Source organism: Taudactylus pleione, unplaced genomic scaffold (assembly GCF_031769625.1).
Source record: "Taudactylus pleione unplaced genomic scaffold, aTauple2 ptg000290l, whole genome shotgun sequence".
Classification (NCBI taxonomy): Eukaryota; Metazoa; Chordata; class Amphibia; order Anura; family Myobatrachidae; genus Taudactylus; species Taudactylus pleione.
The window spans coordinates 5,286,660-5,304,149 of record NW_028284692.1 but is presented as its reverse complement, the minus strand read 5'-3'; the positions used below and the strand labels follow the sequence as shown (position 1 = coordinate 5,304,149).

General features: G+C 43.3%; 1 protein-coding gene across 1 annotated transcript; it reads right to left on the bottom strand.

The window, feature by feature from the left end:
* Positions 1 to 1,077: 1,077 nt before the first annotated feature.
* FDXR (ferredoxin reductase) lies at positions 1,078 to 13,884 on the bottom strand. The gene is made up of 12 exons (XM_088482706.1): positions 13,464 to 13,884; positions 11,897 to 11,994; positions 9,946 to 10,041; positions 5,416 to 5,538; positions 5,226 to 5,339; positions 3,924 to 4,025; positions 3,741 to 3,848; positions 3,244 to 3,328; positions 2,611 to 2,810; positions 1,792 to 1,963; positions 1,529 to 1,702; positions 1,078 to 1,358 (listed from the first exon to the last, which is right to left on the bottom strand). The coding sequence occupies exons 1-12, from the start codon at positions 13,549 to 13,551 to the stop codon at positions 1,228 to 1,230; spliced, it is 1,491 nt and encodes a 496-aa protein (XP_088338832.1). The 5' UTR covers positions 13,552 to 13,884; the 3' UTR covers positions 1,078 to 1,227.
* Positions 13,885 to 17,490: the final 3,606 nt, after the last annotated feature.

The following is a 17,490-nucleotide window of genomic DNA, read 5'->3' as shown; positions in this document are numbered from 1 at the left end:
AAGTTGTAGCTGCTGAGGGTACCCCATAGTAGGAGTCGGCATAGGTGTAGATAAACGGTCCACAACCTGTGCCATAATCTGAGAAAAAGAAGCCCAAGGGGGTTCCTGCCCAGGAGCTGGAAGGCTGGACTGATGTGGTGACTCCTTATAACAGTGACCACATAATCCATCCTGTATGAAATCCTGAGGGGACAAGCCCATTTTACAGGACATACATGACACCAACACAGGGGCTTCAACCTCCTGTTTCTCTTTATCTTTAGACATAACAAAACAATACAATGTTATGCAAATATAATACAATGTGAGTGTTCACCCCCAAAATAACCCACGCACCTGTAGCGGAGGGTTGTGAGGAGAAATAGCAGTGATAGTTATAAATGACAGTTATTGAGTAAAAAAAAGGCAGTATAACACACAGCAGAACTTACATAAGTCAAATACAATGCAAAGATAAATGCGCAATAGGCTCTTAATTAACTACGAACAGCACAAAAGCTTAGTAGGACATTGAGCTCTGTATAACCTGGCCACCTAAGGAGAGGTATACAGGGAGACTGACCAAACCTCCCGAGATTCGCAGCTACAGTAGAGCATCTGAAAGTGGTGTCTGGGCGTATCATATGAAAGGGAGGAGCAACTCAGACGCGGGAAACTTGTCTCTGGACCAGCGTCTGGGCTGGGTGAGGGACAGCCGGGGAGAGCCTACCTCACCTAGGCTGTATGGATCCACCGGGCGCACTGACTTTATATGGCCACCACCTTTTACTGTGCCCGCCGCCAGAATTTTATGCAACGGTTGTCTAGTGGGGAAGCAGCCGCCCCTGCTTCCTCACAACAGCGGCCTCCAGCAGGTCTCCACAGCAGGAGGTATGGACCGCCACGCCAGCAGGGAACCACCTTACCTGCATCCTCAATGTCTCCAGCTGCAGTCCCGGGTCCAGCGTCTATCAACTCCGCTGGCACCCCGCCGTCATCACCAGTTCCCTCACTGGTGTTGCGGCGCCGGCGGGGGTAGATGGACCAGCAGAACAAAATGCTATTATAATAAAGGTTTAAATATATTTATTTGCTTAAAAAAAAAATATTTACATAAAAGGAAACTGAAAAATAAAAAAGTTGTTTGAAGTAATTATGGCAATATAGTCTACTGCTTCCTGTATTTACAAATCCCAAAAGGCAGGAGAGTAAATGCTGCCCCCTGTTGATAGCTTTGCAAAGTGCATGTCACCGACATATTAATCGCAGCATTTCTTCAGAATCTAAAATCTTTTCTCGTGGTTTTCCCACCTCCACACCTCGTGCGACCTCTATTGCATCCATCTTCTCCCAGTCAGAGAAGGACACTGTTTGAATCCCTGTGTTGGGGGAGAGCAGGAGATGGTTACCAAGGTTGTACCCCAGTCAAGAAACATGAAAGCAGGGTGAAGTTAGCAACACGTTTTAGAGGAATAAAATGAACATATAGAAACAGAAATAAATGGCACATAGTAACACAAAAGAAGCAGACACTATTTAAAAACCCTACCCCTGAGAAGGAGAAGCCCTCTGATCGCTGAGGCACCTGGACGAGGCTCTGAAAGGTTCAAAACACCTGATTTTATGTCCTCCAACAGGGATTGAGCAGTGTCAAAACTGTCGGTCATTGTTGTTGTGATGACACCAGTGGGACCTCTTTTCACCCAGCCGCTGCAATAAAGTCCTGCCAAGAAATGTAATGTAAAGTAGTGGTAAGATGGTGGTCACTGATCCAACATATACTGTAAGTGCTGAGAAGAACAGAACACTGACCTGGAGTCCCTTGCACTCTGCCCATACTGTTTGGTATAATACCCTTATTTGGGAGGAAAGGCACAACTGGGGAGATAGGTAAACTTTTATAGCCAATGCTGCTGAGGATTAGCCCACAGCTTAACTCTTCTTCTTGTCCTGTAGGAACTGCCACTGCAGAGTCTCCAGTTCCCTGAATGACAGAAAATAAAATATATAGAATCAAGTGACTAAAGAAATAGCATACACTGCACATAGTCAGTGGGGGTGCCACTTCTGCACTTACCCGTCCGCCAGGTCATGGACTACCCCAGGGATGGGGAACCTCAGGCCCGGGGGCCATATAAGGCCCTCTGTATCATTTGGTCTGACCCTCTGAGCTTTTTTCTGCTAGCCTCATCTGGCTCTCAGGGTGCCTAGAATGGCACCCTGCAGCCAGAATCTATGCAGCAGTGCAGCCAAGAGCGGCCTTAGGATGATTCAGACAGTCACACCACTGCCCTTACAGCATTGCTGTAATCACCGGTGTTTGTGGCCCGCCCGTTTGACGTCACACTGAGGGGGCATGGCCTGCACTGGGCCCACGAATAATGTTATATATATCAAAATGGCCCTCGTCATAAAAAAAGGTTCCCCACCCCTGGACTACCCCATTCCCCTCTCTCTCCGGGCTCGTATACTACTTATCTGTACTCACTTGGCTGCCCAGGTGAGTAGTCTATGTCAGAGTTGGAGAGAGGGACGGGGTAGCCTATGACCCGACGAAGGGGGAAGTGCCGAAGAGGCACCCCCTGCGCAGACTTATGACCCTGCATGTAATACAATTTCCAAATTTCTCACCTCAAGTCGTGTGAAAGACAGTCTGACTCCAGCTGCTCTTTTTCCATCTTCACTAGGGAGCACAGCAATAGGGTTACGGAAGAAGCGTAGTCCCCATTCTCGATTACTCTGAATCAGGTGAGCAACATCTTTCTTTTCTGCGGTCTCCAATGCGGACTTTATTAGCAGTTCTGTGAGTCGTTTTCTGGGTCTAGGGAGGTCTAAGGGGAATCATGGAAAAGTTGGTCCAACAAATTAGAAAAGAAAATACAGAAGTCAACATAAAGTTAAATGGGAACAAATATATGGCAAAAGGATGAATGAACAGTGATGAAACTGTAGTTTCATGGAGGATGGGTTATACAGAACATAACCACTTAGATGCTCATGAAATAGGAGTCCACCTCAAGAAACCCTACATTAGAGTGATATGAATGGAACACTTCTCAAGCACAGAAACCAACATCACATAGAAAAGGCAGAACAGGAGCTCTAACACAAAAAACAACAAAAGCAACATTACCTAAATTAAGGCAGAGGTAGGACTAGAACACAGTGTTTTCTATCTAGTATAGATAAAGATGTAGCAAACAGATTTTTCAATGAAAGGGAAATATGTATGAAAAAAGTAGTCAGCAGATCTGCTCTACTTACCCTTTACAATGTCCCCCAGGCCATGGAAATCCGAGGGACAATACAGTGGACGAGTCTCTGGCAGGTGAATCATCTCTCGCAATTCCTTTAATCAAGGAAAATAAATTTACATTAATAAATACACTAATTTGTTTTTAATTCACCTTCTTCCTATTACAATAATAAAAAAACACACTTTTTTGGCCATATTGAGTAGATTTTAGTTGCTGTTCAGAAAGAATTAACAGGTTAATGGCAATTTATGAAAATGTTAAGTCTTCTGATTAAAACATGGTATACTTTCTGTGGGTATTGCATAAAATAAATTACTGATATTGTTGTTGGAATGTAACAAGCCCATGCCAAAATAGACTCAGCACTGGTTTGAGAAGTCTTAGCAGCTATGGGGTTAATATCCTAAATCCTGCGATGGCCAGTCCTATTCTCTGCTGACTTGTAACAGAAAACATGTCATGTAAAAACAAATTATACAGTGATGAAGATCTTGGAAAATGTACCTTTATTGTAAATGCCACCTGCAGGGGCCCACGACGTCCAACAAGCCAAACTCTCTTAACATGACTCTGAGAAAGGGCTGCAAGAGCAGACTGCGTGATATCAGTCTTCTGTAACAGCAAAAATACATCCAATCTGTAACAGAGTAGGTGGCGAAAGCATGGAGCTTAAGTTTGGTCCCTTACCTTCAACAGCTCAAGAGGGGATAGCAGGATTCTTGCAATGTCAAGTGCTACATTCCCCTGTCCCAAGATGACAGCGGTCTCGCTGCCCAAGTCTGGCGACAACTGTGAAATAGAAAAGTTCACATCATAGCTGGTTTTCTGTGGTCTCTGCAGTATTATTACAATAAGTGTTTGAGATCCTGAAGTCCAAATCATTAACAAATTGAGGCTCAGATTAATGTTCATGAAAAGTTAATGTACAGGATGTAGCCGCAGGGGAGAACATACATGATCATGCACAGTGCACATTTACCCATTAAAGTCATGTATGCTATATAGGCGTAATAAATGTTTATGGAGGGTCTTACTGCTTTAGCATGCTGTACCCAAGCCTAAAAAGGGTTCTCCACCAAAATATTATTACATTTAGTGCACTGACACTCTCTCCGATGGTAGAAATTCCTACACCTATGGGATACCGTAACAGGAGAAAACACTATTACTCTCAACAAGGGAGCGTGGACATGACCCATTTAATTTTTCAGTGTCAGAATGCTGTGGAGGCAACAAATCCAGTATCCCCACCATAACAGGAGGATCACAGAGGCTAAACAAATGACTGGAGGGCAGAAAAAGGTGGAGTTGATTTCTTTTACAATGTCTTTTATATCAATAGTGCAATCTGGAAACCTATGAAGTACATAGGACATGCCAAATCATGCAGCAGTGATCCCATACACCACTGGTCACAGTAGTAATGTCAGAGAGATACATGATGGATGTGACTGTTATTCAATTCAAATTAGTGCAAAAGAAAAATACTCTTATTTTTTTTTTCTTATAACAACTGCTCACACATTACATAATAAATAAGGAAATATGCTGTAAGTTAAAAAAAAAGTAACATAGTCAATATCTTAACCTGAGTGTAGTGGGTTGCACTCCCAGATACTGCCCCCCATAAGACCAGTGGTCTGTACCGGCCCTCCATCGATACATCCCATTGGGTACAGGTGTGTAGCAATGGAGTGTACAGTAGAGTAAAAATTAAATCATTGCTAAAACAATGGAGCAATATGATCTGTCATTTAGACCAGAAGCATACTGTATTCTGTAGTAGGGCTAGAGCATGACGGCAGCGTAATAATTTACATTACCTAAAAAGTAACCAATTTCCAGTTTGATGGAAACCTCTCCCAAATGAATCCCCATGGCAACAGAACCTCATCCAGTTAGATGAGGTTCCCTGACATCACCATCACATACACTAAGCTTGTAGATAAAATATTTAACAACAGCTTCCTTTAAACTTTTGATGCTCACATGTCTATTGTCTGGAAGTCCATTGTACCAGCCCACAAAGTCCCTTGCTGAATACACCCCTGGCAGCTGTTCTCCAGGTATCCCCAGCTCCCGCTTATCCTCAGCTCCATAGCTCTGTGTGATGGAGAAAAGTATTAGGAGAGAGGGATAAGGCACCAGGCTTCCAGTCTCCCTTACTCTCAGCACTCACCAGCACTATGGCAGTGTATGCCTTCTGCAGTTCTTCTACCGTTACATCTCTCCCGACTGTCACATTGCCTATGAAACTGCAGCGTTCGGACAGGGCGGTCTGTGTAAAAGTGTTAATAACATTCTGTATGGAAATAAAAAGAACAGTCAGATAAGTAACATGTAAAAAATAGAAAGCCATAAAGATATCTAACTATTTGTTAAACAATTATTTTCCCTCGCCAGCCAAAGTGTGAAAACTCTCTTCTACAGCATTTAAACATTAAAGAGATGCTGATACTGTATAAGGCAGAAAGGTCAGAAAGAAAACTAAAATGGCAGGTAAGACTGCTCTGACAGGAGTGTGAGGTTTGTGAATCCAGTGAGTATAGAGCATCTCTGCTTAATGAGACTGCAAGCCAATAAGACTAATTCTATACTACAGAGGCAGAAAACCTCTGCGCTCACTACATAAAAAGCTACAGCAGAAAGGAAGTGACAGAGCACATTGTATATAGATGTAGGTAAGCATAAACACTTCATGTAATTCAGGTTTATAATTTGGCACAGTCAAAAATAAACAGGATGGAATTACTTGCTATTAAAATGGCATTAGAAGTTCATAAGTAATTTGCCTTTAAAAGGAATAAACCCAGAAAATTAAGGCCGCGTACACATCAGAACGACGTGTATACCAGTCCACCCGGTGCCCGATGGAAGGATATATCGGGCGGCCGTACATACTGCACAATCCAGTGCACGACCTCGCGATATACCCTTCCATGCCCCATAGACCTGCATGCCGTCGTTAGCATGGTCGGACAATCTGACGTGCAGCGCATCATGGGACGACCCCGCTGACTATGCACGTGAATACGCAATAGGGGGTACCCACTGAGCGATATGAACGATATATTGTTCCAATCCGCGTCGGAACAATATATTGTCTGATGTGTACCAGACTTTACTTCTGTAACGGTGTCTCTGCGTCTTTAATTATCTCCCTTTAAGAATGAACAGTGCTATAGAATTTGTTAGAATGTCAAACAATGAGCTTGTACTGTACTGTATGCATAAAAACCAGCCTTAAACCAGCCATGCACATGGTGATCCAGTCCCTCAGTGAGATCTCTTAATGACTGCGTGCCTGATTCATACATGTACGCAATAGCAACATTTACGCAGTTGAGCGAATATCAGTAATCTGTGCATGGGTCTAAGTAGCACTGCGCATGCGTCAAAGTACATTACCATCGTGACTCGCAGTGTGCAATAAATATGGCTCTGGTGTCTCAGTACACACAGCCAAGCTGCGCGACCATAGGTTCACTCAGAAGGTCGGGTATCGAAGGCTCTGCAACTAATGCTGCATCTTTGAACACAGGTGCTTGCATTTGCAATGCTGCTTATGGGCGTCTCAATACAAATACCAGCATCTGCGATATTTGCATATTTTCACACCACAGCTGTATACTAATTCGCAGCTGCAGTGGCATTGGAGTACATCTCTAAATCAGGCCCTGAATTTATTGTTAATCAGGCCAGAAATAACAAAATTCCAACTGGACAGATCTGGTGTTTTGTTGAGTGAGCCTAATGAAAATGACCCCAAGGAGGACATCTTATCTAGAAATGGGACGGGTGGAGCGATGTAATAAAGACTTGGTCACAGTCAAGGTGTGGTCTGAAATATAAATAAAGTCCAATTTACTTGCATTTGGGAGGTTACTGGAGTTCACTCCACTTGACTCAATGCTGTTCAATTGTTTAAAAATGCACTGAATGGAGCAGTAGGGTTTTGCTTCCCGCCTAATGATCCTCAAAAATAAAAAAAATAACTACCTGAATTGGTAGTTTTTCCCTCAGTTATTGTTAGATTTTTTAATAATGACAAAGTATTTCATTCATTCATAACCAAATGTTTCCTCCGGAGAACCAAAGTCACTCCTTGAAACTCTGGAACAGGATGGGATGGCTCCGGGTTGGTCAGCTGGTGTTTCAGATATGGGTGTGCCAGTTTTAGACACTGTAGGACAGGCTCAAGCTCCCTGATTGTGAGTCCTGTACTAATTGCTAAATAAAACATGTCCTATACTCTTTGGTTAAAGATCATGATCTGGGGAGGGGGCAGTCCTGCTTTGGAGACTGGTGTTGTGCCAAGAATTTCCCAAATACTCTCTCTCATATCGACAAGATCCTCCTAGAGCATAGCTACTCTGACCCTCACAATTTTGTAAATACATGGTGTACAGATCTTAATTTCCCATTTATGGATGGCTAATGGGAAAGCATCTTTAAATATGGAGACTCCAATGGCTCCCATCAAATTCTTCTTTAACCTCTTTATCGATGCTTACCTTGAAATACAGCAAAAAATTAATTATGGAAGCACCTGAATAATGCTGCTAAGGTTATTATTTCCAAATTGTGGAAAAATCCTAAAGCCCCCCAATTTGAGAGAGGTTTCGTAGAACAGACCTCTACATTGGAAAAGGAGGACGTCTCACTTTCTGCTCTAGATAAGAGATGGTTCTGAAGTAGTAAACTGGATTTTTGATGGGAAGCTTACCCTTTAGCACAATATACCTATTCAGGTTTAAACAAGTCGCTGTACACCTAGGAGTATTAATTAGTAGTATTAGTGTGCTGAAAGGTCTCCCAAAGTGGGGAGGAGGTTGCAACTTGATGTGTATTGGGTGGACTATCTAGGCGAAGCTGTGCACAATGCAGGTGCTCTGCACCGAGCATCCAGTGCACTTCATAAATAAGACCCACGGGTAATGATTCTATTAAGAGAAAATTTTGTTTTGTTACCTCAAGTGATCAGTTTTACAATTCAGCTGTAAGACTCATCTGCCATTTGTCGCGGGATAAACCGTGTTGTTCGAAGTACGTGTGTGGGAGGAGCTTTAGTACTAAAATGATCCCACCAACAAACATGTGACCACTTCTACAGCAAGTTTCCATAAAACTCCAGTAACAGCCTGTCAGAGATCTTTGTGGTGTCTGTGGCTTCTCTTATCACCTCTTGTTAATGATTGAATTGCACTACAGCAAACACCACTCACTGTTTTGTTTTAGAAAATAAGGGTTATATATTGATAGTAAATTTTCTTTGTAAAACAGTTATAAAAATCTGCAGTGTAGTAAATAAGTAACATCACAAAAATATTTGTAAAAAGCAGACATTATTGTGAGGTATGTAATAAAGGAGCATGCAAGAGAGCTTACACTTGTTGCAGAGGAGAAATATTATGTTTGAACGAGTACTGTATTTTGCATGGAGAGGGCATGCGGTTTTTATACTTAGTAAAGTAGCATGTTGTTGTGTATGAGAAGAATGTAAAGCAACAATTGCTAGTTATGTTGTGTTGTATCATAACAAGTACATTTAAAATGGTTTATGGCCATGGTGTCTCTATTTCATTCTGTAGTCACAGGACTTTGGAGCAGGTTTGCCCTAAACAGACATTTTCCCACAGCCAACTAATTGATTTGCATTAAGATTTAAACACCACAAATCCTTCCAGCATTCAACAGGCAAGCATCACATGTAAGTCAGGTTTACTTATATGTAAACCCAGTAACTACATAAAGAGTATACACTATTGTGAGGGTAAATAGGTGTATTATACATATGGTCACCTGCAATATTTCTCACAGATTTCAGAAATGAACGGCTTGTCAATGCAAAAAAATATTGTTCACTTCTGCAAACAGCAAATGTCAGAAGGGGAAATAGGTTAGAGAGCAATACAAACTTACATGCAGGCTTTCTACACCTGCAAAATGAAATTTAAATATGAAAAAAATCTTGTATTGGCCACAGAATAGGACTTTTATAGGACTGCATTATGTCAAAAAGAAATAAAATAAAAGGACCCTATCCAGAAGGAGAGATATTTACAGAAAGTTGCACAACCTCCAGCAAGTGACCCCTTTAGATGTGTTGTGTGAGGTTGTGGGACACCTCAGTCCCGCATGCACGTGAGTCCTTGCAAAAGTCTGTCTCTTATCTGCAAGGCCACGCTATCTAAACAGCTTGTTCAAGGGCTCTTCTGTCTTATCTCCCGCATACAGCCTTTCATATCTTTGTCATACCATCCAACTGCTCCAATATACAAGCCCCTGAGAGGAATCAAATCAGATCTCTGCACAGCTCAAGGTGATAGACAGTACCAAATCTTCAGAAAAGATTAACTGTACACTTATGTAAATCTCACATACCATTTTTTTGTTAGAGGGGGGAACTCTTTTGTACAAATATTAATATCCCTATTCCCTTTCCAGAACATCTGTATATTTTGTATATCTTTAACCTATGGGCTTTATGTCAGGCTTTAATATATTGTTGCGTTTGTGACTTTGCATTCTGTGTTCTGTATACAGTTCCTATATTCTGCAAGAGTGTATACGTACTGTATTGACATATGTTGCTACACTGTTTATATCTGCCACACATAAAAGCAAATAACTATTAGTGCGCACTAAACATGGGGAATCAGCCATCTTTTATTTATTCATAATCTTTAAGCTCTTCACATTCCCTTACCTTTACTTCAGGGTGATCAGGTGCCACACCAAAGCGGACCAAGCCAAAAGGGACAGGAAGTTTCTCATAAATGTCCACCACCGCCTTTGTGTGGTGCTAAAATCAGAAAGCACAGGTGGAACCTATGAGTGTGCTTCAGCATATAGAAGATTGCCAAAGGACATGTTAATTTATGTAGTAAAGAAACACATATGATGAATATAGAAGGTATTAAAAAAGCATGTGACCAAATAATATAGTAACATTGTAAAGACAATCCTAACTTTCACTTTAATATTTATGCTGCTATGAGTAAAAAAACAACAACAGTGGGGTATTTTCTGAATTTATCTCAAATGGGGGTGATCTTGAAGTTTATATGTTCAGCTTCAAAATGGTTAAACCTTTCCTGTGCCCATCCACTTGGGGTTATTCAATTTGCCGTGGGGTTTCAATTAGCGGGTATTACCCCGTGCGCGAGTCTCTGCAGTCGGACTGAACCTTGTGCCCGGAAAGAGGACAAAACCCATTGATTCGGCAGTTCACACGGAATCATTGTGTTTCCGCGAGCGAATCCCGATATTTCGGTGCGGGAAAAAGGTTATTTAATTGAATAGCCTTTCCCCGCGCCACAGGGATTTTGACCAGCAATTAGCCGCGGGGTTGAATACCCCCCATTGAATCTACTAAGAAAACTCCCACTAACAGAACAATGCATCCATTACCTACACATCATATAGTAAATGCTCTATCATTCATTAACGATGGTTGTTCATCGCATTGTCCCATGAGGTTCTGCATACCAGATGGGACGATGCAATGAACAACATGGTGCTGCACATGCATCTATAGATGGAGATCAAATGTTTTTCCTCTAAACAAAAACTTTAAACTCACTTCATGGTAATACTCATGCTGGTTAAATATGTTCGACAAGTACAGTAATTTCCTTTTGAGTGCACCTTTATTTATGACGTTATACATTGTTCCACAGAAATAAAATTACAACAAAAAATTAATTAATTAATTAATGATTTCATTATTTCTGTGGTGTTAAAAGAACATGGATATAAAGTAAACATTAATATGAGCAAATATAAGAAACAAACCCCGAAAAAACCATGCCAATCAACAAAACAAAAGCAGACAAAACTGGTCAAATTGGTTAAATCCGTTTGTTTTAACCAATATGTTCTGACTGACCATTTTTGTCAGTTTTACGTCATTTAGGAGCAAATGGTCGATTGTCATTTGCTCCCATACATTACCTGATTTTCATTCCAAATAGCCAGATTGGACTCTTAAGAGTCACTATAACGCCAAATTGTAGCCAAACTGTTTGGCATGCTAATACATTTATGGGTGATTTCAAAGATAACACGCACTTCACAAAATATTATGGAAATTGTGTAAGGAAGAATGCAGTGTATCTTTTAACATATAGCTGTGTGTTATAAAGACCAAGGGCAAAATTTACTAAGCGGCGGGTTCTAAACCCCGGGGGTTTGGTGGCGGTTTCTAAATGACAGCCCTGTTCTATTCTAAAATTTGTTTTGATGGCGGTTTTGCAGTGGTTTTGGCTTTAGTAAATCTGCGGACAGCAAAACCGCCACCAAACCGCCGGGGTTTAGAAACCGCCGCTTAGTAAATTTTGCCCCAAATGTTCTTTCAGAGAACATTATTTCATATCCAGTCAACTTCATGTATCTACGACTGTTTCCATGGTTACAGAGTTAATCTGCCAAATGGCATCGACAAGGTGTTTGTGAATTTAAAAGCAAACAACTTCAGGCAAAAAGTCCTACTTCAAGTACCAGGATTGATTCTAATTTATTGTGGCAAATAGTAGAAGGATTTTAATTAGGCAATGTAGTTTTTTTTTTATTCCAGTCTTTTACTATCTGCAGCTTTATATTACAAGCATGCTGCATGGGAAGGATTGGAAAATGAACTTGACACCAAAATTCTTTACCTTCAACAGATGTTGAGCTGTGTAGAATCCAGCTGGCCCACTGCCAACAATGCAGATTTTGGGTGGGTGGGATGTAGTCGACAGCGACTTGTCGGCACCTTGGTATAATTACATGTTACACATTACTCACAATATTAGGATACTATAGATAAATTAGACAGTGGGTCCCTGATAATATTGAACTATTACTTCTGGACCAAGAGCTTTGCAGAGTATTAATAAGTAACTATTGGGTCATTTTCCTCAGTATTCAGGTACAATCACATCTGTACTCTGTATCACTCAAGCCACATTGCTGTAAAGTGGTACACTGTCGGGATGCCGACGGTCTAAATGCCGACCGTCGGCATCCCGACTGTCTAATCCCGGCAAGGGTCTAATGGCATGTGTCGAAATCCTGACGCATGTCATTTTACCTACGCCGGGAGCCCGACATCCCGATCATCGAAGGTAAGCCGGGCGCGGACAGCCGCGGGGGAAGAGGGTTTGGATAGGGGCTCCTGGTGGGGGACTTAGGGTTAGGCACCCCCGGGAGTGTTAGGTTTAGGCTAGGGAAAGGGAGGGTTAGGCACCCCCAGGGGGAGGTTAGGGTTAGGCACCCCCGCGGGAGACTTAGGTTTAGGCTGCGAGGAAGGGGTAGTTAGGTTTAGGCTCTTAGAGGGAGGTTAGGGTTAGGCACCCCTAAGGGGAGGGTTAGGTTAGTTTATACTTACCTTAGCTGCTGTCAGGATCTTCACTGGTGCCGGCATTTGAACTGCCGGACATGCGTCCAGCGGTAAAGCATACCGATCCCCTGTAAAGTAATAGATTTGTTTGCTATAGCCTTCCCAAGCATTCATCCTGTAACCTCCTCACACAGATCCAGACTCCGTAATAACCTGTCTTCTCCAGCCTGGTCAATGCCCATAACCTTTCCCCTATGCCCCAAGCGGTGTTCTGGCACAGCACTGGAATTGGTGAAAAAGGCAACAGACCTGTGGGTCAGGGTTATTGTACACTACACTAATTATTATTTTTATCATTTATATGGTGCAACAAGTGTCCCACAGCGCCTTTCAAAGTATTGTTTGATCTTTTAACATAAACTGTAAAGAAAAGCTCACATTATAACAGTACACACTGATTCCTTGCTAAAAGAGAATTTCTGCACCTAAGATATAAAAATAAAATGATTGCAGTTACAATAAAAAGCTTTGTTATGAATTGCCTACACATCAGTATTCTGAACAAAAAAAAATACTTTATAAAGAAATAAGTTCAGTTACATTTTCATGTTACACTTAATGACAGCACACATTGCTTCCTTATGGCTGGACTACAAGTCCCAGCATCGAAAGCATGTTGACACTTCAAGCTCCACAACAATTCATATACAGAATTTTGCAAAAACAGTGATCTTCTAACACTATATTATTCTCCACCGCATTGTGCACCTAGACAGTTGTGTCACTACTATGCACCTTCATTCATGTAATGTGTATTTATTTACAGCGAGTTGTGTCTCTCTCTCTGCTCCTACCCCAGGCCTGCCCGGCTTCCCCTTCCCCTTCCTTGTGCATTGTCTCACCAAGACATCTTCCGGTGGTCACCGAGCATCTCCTGCCGAGTAGCATGCAGCGAGCATGGCGCCACATCCAGCTACAGCGGGGCGTCATCCTAAGTGACAGCAGGCCGAGTACTCAACCAGGGGCTGGAATGGTGAGAGCTCCACCTCGCTCACTCCTCCCGGCCACTGAGTGGGTCTGAATTTTGAGTAGACGGCTGCATTCACATACCGTGGGAACGGCTGCTGCAGGGTCGCTATGCCGCATAGATCCGGTACAGCTTCCTTGTACATTGCAGCGTATACATAAGGGATTGTTTTTTCATCACATTGGTCTCTGAGTGCCGTGTTTACATGGATATGTATCTATTGGAGAGGGCAAACTTCTTACAGGGTGGCAACGGGGCAAAGTTCACATACGGTATTTATCTGAGTGAGTTCCAGACCTTTATCTGTTTCTATTTCTCTTTATCTCTATCCATCCTGGTCCAGCATTCCAATGAACAGTCATATGAGCCAAGGTGCCTGCCTTAATAAAAGATACAACAAAAACAGCAGAGGTGGAACTCAGGGACTTGGGGGGCATATTTGATACGTGCAGTCAGGGACAGGGTAGGCAGGGGAGTATCTATAATGGGTACAGGGTGCGCTGGGCACACGGCCCAGGGGGGCCCACACCGCACAATCTGCACCCATTATCTTATACTTACCTGTCCGGACTCCGTAGTGCTGCTCTGCAGCGCCAAGCCGGCGCTACAGTGCAGCAATAATCACTGGGTAAATGGCAGCGGCCATTTTCCCGGTGACTTGCGCATGCGCAGTACTGCTTTCCCCTGGAAAACGGCCATTTTCCTGGAGACCCGCGCATGCGCAGTAGAATCTGGCACTAAGCCAGTATCTACTACACTCGGTGCTTCGCGGCAGCACCAGAGAGAGGAGGGGGCCCACACTAAGGGCCTGATTCAGACACGCTCACTAGATGCATTCGCTCGCAGCCGTCAGCTGCCAAAGTATGTGAATCCTGCGATCGCACAGCAAAGCATTAGCACGCCCACTATGTCTTGGCGTGCAATCGCGGTGTGTATATAGACGCCCGCCAGCCTGTCTTAAGACGCCCACTTTCCCTTAGTAATACACGTAATCTCCATAAAGTGTATGTAACAATCGGTAACATAGAGTACCATCGGAGCCATACGCAGCATTTGTGGCTGACCATACCCTACTGCAAGCACTGCGAGTGCTTCAGTGTGAAATTCAGCAATGTGACGTGTATTATGATGCTGCGTCTTAATTATGCACATCTCTGAAATGGCGTTAAGACGCACAGACATGCCTGCGTTCGCAACACCACACCCCCATTTCCATCGACCAACCCCTGTCACCACCCACAAACGGCTCATCCTGTCACTCATTCTTGCGAGGCGTCTGTACAAGAGGCGATTGCTTCACGATCGCACATACTGGTTTGCGCACACGCACTGCGACTTATACGCATGCGCAGATTGCAAACACCGGCTTGCTACGAGCGAACGCATCTAGCGAGCGGGTCTGAATCGGGCCCTGAAAGTCTGCACACGTGCCCCCTCCTCTATTAAAACGCCCCTGCTCCCCATTCATACTCCCTCCCCTATCATATTCCCTGTCATGCTCCAGAGTTTTTCACCTGCTCAGACGTGAACTAAGAAACCTGTAAGTTATTGCATGTGACATAGGCCCTGATTCAGACCAACTCGCGAGCGGCTGTCCGCTCGCAAGTGGGTCGATGGTCTGCACTGCACATGCGCACGACGGAGGGAGCTCCGTCGTGCGCATGCGCGAGACGCGACGAGCGAAGGACTTTCCTTCGCTCGTAGTGTCTGATCAAAGGCGTGCTGTCGATGTTGATTGACAGCACGCCCCTTTGGTGGGCGTGCCGGGGGCGTGCCTCCCAGACAGAGGCGTTCCAAAGGGAACGCCTACCGTCAGAAGCCGGCCCCACTGACATCACTAGTGATGTCAGTGGGAGTGATTTTGGCTCTGATAGAGACCATCGCGACCATCATCCTGCACGCTCGTATATGCTGTGGGTGGTGACCCACAGCTATACGAGCGTCCAGGAGGACGCTCCATATTTATGGAGGTGGGCCCTGATTCAGAGCGAGCGCTCTGGTCAGAGCGTCCGGCTCTGAATCAGGGCCATTGTCTCCCAGGATACGTGGTTATATGTAGTATATCACGATTGAACAGCAGCACACTCTGGGCCTGATTCAGACCTGGTCTCAAGCGCTGTGCGCTCACAACTGGGTCGATGGTGGGCCAGCGCGGTATGCGCACGACGGAGCCGGCTCCGTCGTACGCATGCGCGAGACCCGGATAGCGACGTGCACTCCGTCGCTCCGGGTCTCGTAACAAAGGGGGCAAGCTGTCGATGTTGAGTGACAGCTTGCCCCCTTTGGTGGGCGGGCCGGGGGAGTGGCTGCCCAAACGGAGGCGTTCCCTTGTGAACGCCTCCGTTTGGGGGCGGCCCCACTGACATCACGAGTCTGTTAGAGCCGAAATCTCTCTGGGGCTTGTGGCAACGAGACCCTACCACAATGGTCTCCTCGCAAGCCCGATGGTTGCGATGGTCTTGACCATCGCGACCATCTTCCTGGCCGCTCGCTATAGCTGTGGGTGGTCACCCACAGCTATGCGAGTGGCCAGGAGGCCGTTCTAAAAAAAGAAATAGCCCGGCCCTGATTCAGAGCGAGCGCTCTGTCAGAGCGTCCTGCTCTGAATCAGGGTCTCTATTCCTGGTGAAATCTAAGATAATTTATAACAAATGCGGATATCTATGGATTAATATGTGTTTTTAATATTTTTTGGATCCACCTCCTCCAGCGAGGAGGTGGATCCAAAAAATAACAATATTATAACATAATATTATATTGATACATGATGTATTTTATTTTATTATGATTGATCATTCTGTGTGATTGTTCTTTATTATTGACCAGTCAATTGAATTAACAACAGTAAAAACTTTTTTTTATATTATAATTCTTGTGTTAGTGGTGATTTGTTCCTATCAATTCTCTTGGAAACTTTGGATCTCATTCAGATCCAGACGCTATCAGCCGTTCGCTCGTACGCATTCGATTGTTTTAAACCACGCATGCGTCCGGTTCCCATTGCGCATGTGCGGCCGGATCATTGCGGGCATTTTTCATTCGGTCGTATACACAGCGAACAGGAAGTGACCTATGTCATTTGATTGACAGAATGTTCCGTTTATGGGTGGTAACGGGGGTGGAGATGAGAAAACGCAGGCGTGGCAAGGCGTTTTTTGGGCATACATGTATTATCTTGTGCGAACGTCCAATGTGGACGCTATTTTGTACACATCACTGTGTGATCCAATTTCCATTAAGACTGCTCGCTCAGCTTGTGGTCTGGTATAGTCTACCGCAATGACGATGGTCTCCTCGTTCTTCCCCGGACTCATCGATGGTGTTGCGATTAATAAAGTGAGGCAACAAAAACAATTAACTTTTAATAGCTAAACAGCTTGTAAGGTGTTTAGCAAATAGACCTTTTTTAGTAGCTAAAAACCGAACGCAGGTGAACTACTCAGCTGCTAATTTCTGGGGCATACAATCAATTAGCTAACAATTTTTTTTGTTTTTTTGTGTGCTTTTGGCATATTTGAAAGTGTTTTTATTTTTAATGCAAACAATATTTTACGCATGTTTGGTTTTTTTCAATTTTATTTTTTGACCAAGAAAACACTCGTCCTTTTGTTTTTGGAAAATTGTTAATAAAAACTCATAAATTGTTTTTAACCCTTTTTTTGACCAAAAAATATTAAATATTTCTATTTCCGTTGTATTGTTTGTAAGTTTGTTAGAGGGATTACCTTATAACCAGTTTGTGAATAAATCTACAATAGAATTTGGCAAATTTGGTTCCAAAGTTTATGGTTTTTTTTATTTTTTGTGTTTAAAGTTTTTTTAAAGTAAACATATTTTTTTTCAGGGAACAAAATGTAGAAATCATTTTGGCCACACGCCAATAAAATTAGTGGCATTTGAAC